Below are 5085 nucleotides of genomic sequence, written 5' to 3' on the forward strand. Positions count from 1 at the left end.
GTTGCTACTTTAAGCATTGGCATATATTTCCCATGAAATATATGGAATTGAAACACAGTCAGGAAAGTATGTACAATTAACTCGAATTACACACAATATTGAAACCATCCTCATTAAAGGGTGTTGAAATTAAAGCTCCAAGCTGAACAAGTCAAAGTGAGAAACAAGGTGAGCCTTTCAGAAGAAAACAAGCAAAAAAGCAGCCTTCTGCACTATAAAAAACCAGCTTTTATTCTCACAGCGTGAGTCACCGAATGTATTCGGATCGTTGGTGGTACCGTGGGTTAGAAGGAGGGCGAACACAGAAGGCCGTCATAAATAAATTAAACGCGTGGGATTTAGGTTATTTATCAGACAATTGCATCGATTCACTGTATTTTTCACCTAAATACTCCATTAGCAGTTGTTGCAGAGAAAAAAAATGAAACTACACGTTTTTCGTGATCGCAACTGTAACCAGCCGGGAATTGCAATTTTCGAACTAAAACAAGCCAATTCCATCATCATTACCGTGTGGTTGGCCAAGTTATCTCTGTAGTTATTTGGTTTCAAGGTGGCCTTTTCAGTTAAACTATTGAGCAATAACAAAGAGTATTTATTCAATTGTTTTAATGCATTCTTAATGGCACAGTTGATGGAAAAATTATAGCTTGGTAGCTTGATGTTTTTTATAACGCGCCTACGATGGTGTAATTACAAATAATCAATGAATCTAGTGGAAACCGACTTGTTTTGATTGTATAAAGCGAGCTTTTATTACGGGCTAGACAGATAAGTTCAAAAGTGCGCTTCGAGGAGAAATAGCGTATTACGCTCAAAAAACAGAACACTTTACTTTTTTAAACCCAGCATAAAGTGGTTTTTCTTCGCCACTTACAACCATCGAGCACTGCTGGCCTAAATTTAGTCATCCCCAATCAGTACATCAATCTAGCTAATCGGAAACGATAACCATCAGCTTTGCTTAATAGAAAACCCCAAAATAGGAGCAAATCGGATCAAGTACTTAGTAACGATCGCCTGTAAACTAGGCTACGGCAATCGAACCTGAGAGGTTCCCTGCGAAAGTTTCAGGCAAATCTATTGATTTATCTGCAAATTTCCATGAGAATCTCCCCAGACAATCTTTCTAGGGCAGCGTGCCATTGGGGTAGTCGACTTTCGAAAGCTCGGCGTCTAGTCGGCCGGTTATTGTCGGCGTCGCGACACATCGTGCCGGTTACTGAATTCCCTTTCTCTGGAAATCCGGTTAATTTCGCGTGAAATTCCACTAGACTCACGTATAATAGGGCATTGTGCCAGCCAGTTCTTTGACTTATTATCACTCATACTGGCTGAATTGGGTGTATGAATTGGTTCTCCAAAGCGGCTTTGCACCAGTTTAAGCGCCGAAGGAAAAAGAAAAGGTAACCGATTTCAATCGTAAAACAGTGAAGCCTCGAAAGTCCTTCAGTATCCAAGGCGAATGGAAATCAGTAAAAATGCACCTATTAACCAATAAGTTAAGAGATAAAAGAGTTAACATCGGTTTTATAATTGAGGCATTCCCGAAAAGCAAGCTTTAATCAAATTTCACTGAGTTTGAAGAATGCGAGCCGACAATTTGATCAGCAATTCAACCAGACGGCAGTGTAAACCGGAAAGCGAACCTGCATCGAACATGCTCGATTACCTCTGTCGCTGTCGCACGCACGGCTCGGAGTCGGTTAGTCACCATCGCGTGCGTCTTAATAAGCACGTTTCCAACTACACTGCTCACGGATTGCATTGAAACGCTGCGAAATTTTATGTCAGTGATATCATCACTACCATAAGCAAAACAGTTTCCCGACTTTTAGCTCAATTTTCGCCATCCACCTCACTATTGCTCCAGAACACCAATTAAGTCAATTAAATGATTGATGAACCTAATCTATTCGCAATACAACTGATCGGTATAGTTTAGATAATGTACAACCTCACTCGAACAATCGTTATAGCATCCTAATTCGGCTGATAATAATGGACAATCAGCGCCAGTAATAATGCAATTTGTCTCAAGTCTAAGGGTTGTAATATTTGATTGAAATTAATGTGCGATTTGTCTGCTTCAGACGACACAGCTGCCCTCACAATCCCGACGACTATAACGACCATCTCCACCCTCAAGGGCCCATCTACGCTCAGCCGAAAGACGAGTATAATGCAACCAAAGGGGAGCGATTCCCCATTAAGAAACCCGAAGACCATCTTCGTCCAGAAGGTAGGTGTTGGGGAGCCAGAAAAGCATAAAAATTGGCCAAATTCATTTGGATTCTTGCTGTCTCCGATAACGAATACCAATCGGGCATATTTTACCCAAACCAAAAAAGCATCACAATGTCAACCAAAATATTTCCCAGCCAAAGCATAATTTCTTTTATGGTACAGTGACAACAGCAATTCGTTGAAATTGCCATGATGATTTTCACGGTAGTGTTCACTTTTTTATTCATTTGCGGCCTATGCATATGGAAACGGTATTATCTAAGGCAATATTCGGCTTCAGGTGACTTCGTCAAGCGTGAACCGCAAGCCTGGCAGCCTGGAGAGCGAGCTCCGATCAAGAAACCTCAGGATAATCTGCGACCGGAAGGTAGGCACTAATTGATATGCTCCGAAGAGAAAAAAACGGAAAAGCTTTCACCGAACTTTTTAGGTGATTTTGAAAAGCGCCGACCGGATGAATGGAAACCAGGCGACCGAGCTCCTGTTAAAAAACCCCAGGACAACCTGAGGCCTGAAGGCGACTTTGAAAGGTACCGAAACTGCGTTCATTGCCACATAATAATTAATTTCGCTTCATACGGAATTGTTTTTGTTTATTAAAATAAATGATTTAAAGGGAGCGCGTGTCAACTTATGAGTTTGAGGACCAAAAATCTTGTAGGTGCCATTGAAAAAAAACCGGATTTTTCGACTCTTTTTATATCAATGTTTGTAGGCTGCATGCACCCAGATGTTACAAAATAGGTACCTGGGGCTTTCAGCTAGCTACATACCAAATTTGGGTTTTAAATTTAGAACCGTTCCTTAAATATAGCTTGCTCCGTAAACATGTCTTGACATTTATTTTTTTAACAATTGACGTATCTCAAAAACTATAGGGTGGCTCAAACTCGCGATTGGAAGGCCAATCCAACCATGCTCAATAAATTAGGCGTTGCATTCAGAATAAGAAAGTTAGCTTGTAGTTTTCGTACACCTTGTATGGCTGGAGAGCTAAATTTACTTTACGTGGTTTCGTCACGTCTCTTTAAAACAACTGCAAGTTGGAAAACTACTAACGCACGGTTGAAGTAAATCACCGTGTATACTAAACAGTAAAATTCCTTCACAAGTTAAGCAATTTGAAAGTCTTTGGGCACAATGTCACTTTTTGTCCCAAAGGCCCAAAGCGGAAGAGTGGAGACCCGGAGACCGCGCCCCCGTCCGAAAACCCCACGACAATCTACGACCCGAAGGCGAATTCGAACGACCGGAAAAGCCCGGATTCCGACCAGCCGAGAGGCCACAGCAGAAGAAACCGGAAGATAATCTCAGACCGGAAGGCGACTTTGAAAAACGCACCCCGCAAAAGTTTGTGCCGTCCGAGCGTCCGAAGCAGAAGAAACCGGAGGATAATTTGAAACCTGAAGGCGACTTTGAGCTGCCCGAACCGGAAAAATGGGTGAGAAGAAATAACTTTTGAACCAAACAGAAAAGCTCAATTTACCACTTCCAATAGAGACTTTTCCCTGTAGCACCCTGTATGTGCAATTGGTTAAAGTTTTGATGTTTTCAGGTGCCGGCAGATAGACCGAAACAGAAGCGTCCAGAAGACAACTTGAGGCCGGAGGGAGAGTTTGAGCGGCCTCACAAGCCCGACTACCAGCCGGGCGAACGGCCAGTGGCGAAGAAACCTCAAGACAACCTCAAACCGGAAGGCGACTTTGCGAAGCGCACTGTTGAGGAGTACAGGGCGATTCGGGCCGATCGAGCTGAAATCGTGCGTCATGAAGACAACATTACTGTTGGGGGTGAATTTACCGGTAGGTTTCCCTTTCCGTTGCCTGCCCCTTAGTATACCAAATGAAGTGCAATTTTTCTGTTTTTAGATGTGACTACCTCAAAGGTTGACTTCACGGGCGAATCAGGACCAAGAACAAGTCCAGTGCGCAGAAACACCTTCACTAAAGTAGAGGGTGACTTCACTTCGGACACCACCAATAAGTCCGAGTTTATCGACTACAGTACAACAGTCGAACGTACCAGCATCCATCGTCGAAACGATAACCTCACTGTTGAGGGCGACATGACGTTCGACACCTCCTCAACTGTTGAGTACACCGAGAAAACGCCTCAGGTGGACCGGCGCAGAAGAACATGGACCAAAGACGACGTGGACAAGTTCTACTCGACGGACAGCAGCGAGGTGACCACCACCAGTCAGGACGTCTACAAGACGTTCGATACCACCGATTTGCGCCAAACCGTCGTTATTCATCGCGACAATCTCCGGCCAGAGGGCCCTTTCCAAGGCACTCCTAAGTCCAAGGAAGACTACACGCCCAAACTTACCGAACGGCCCACTCCCAAGAAACCAGTGGACAATTTGCGCCCTGAGGGCGAGTTTGAAAGGCCGGAGAAACCGGGCTATCGCCCAGCTGATCGTCCCCAGCAAAAGCGCCCTGAAGACAATCTGCGCCCTGAAGGTGACTTCGAGCGGCCCACTCCAACCAAGGTCCATCCAGGTGAGCGACGCACTCCGATTAAGCACGATGACAATCTGAGGCCCGAGGGCGACTTTGAGCGCCCTGAAAAGCCCGGCTATCGTCCAGCAGAGCGCCCGACACAGAAGCGCCCGGAAGACAATTTACGCCCAGAGGGCGAATTTGAGCGGCCGGAGAAAACGAAATTTAGGCCAGCTGAACGGCCCACTGCCAAAAAACCGGAAGACAACCTGCGCCCTGAAGGTGATTTCGAACGTCCCACTCCAACCAAAGTCCATCCAGGTGAAAGACGCACGCCGATTAAACATGATGACAATTTGAGGCCTGAAGGTGATTTTGAGCGGCCAGAAAGGCC

General features: G+C 44.9%; 1 protein-coding gene across 6 annotated transcripts in view; it reads left to right on the top strand.

The window, feature by feature from the left end:
* Positions 1-5085, top strand: part of LOC109545682 — a gene marked incomplete at its 3' end in the record, with an annotated part of 19788 nt that overhangs the window by 9238 nt on the left and 5465 nt on the right. For 3 of the 6 annotated variants that reach the window (XM_048661948.1, XM_048661946.1, XM_048661951.1), the window contains 6 exon segments: positions 2094-2242; positions 2528-2614; positions 2678-2777; positions 3409-3688; positions 3803-4049; positions 4116-5082. In XM_048661948.1, coding sequence (XP_048517905.1) covers positions 2094-2242; positions 2528-2614; positions 2678-2777; positions 3409-3688; positions 3803-4049; positions 4116-5082 — 1830 coding nt within the window. 6 annotated transcript variants of the gene reach the window in all.

Source organism: Dendroctonus ponderosae, unplaced genomic scaffold (assembly GCF_020466585.1).
Source record: "Dendroctonus ponderosae isolate FM_Combo_2020 unplaced genomic scaffold, Dpon_F_20191213v2 Dpon_F_20191213_10, whole genome shotgun sequence".
NCBI classification, from domain to species: Eukaryota; Metazoa; Arthropoda; class Insecta; order Coleoptera; family Curculionidae; genus Dendroctonus; species Dendroctonus ponderosae.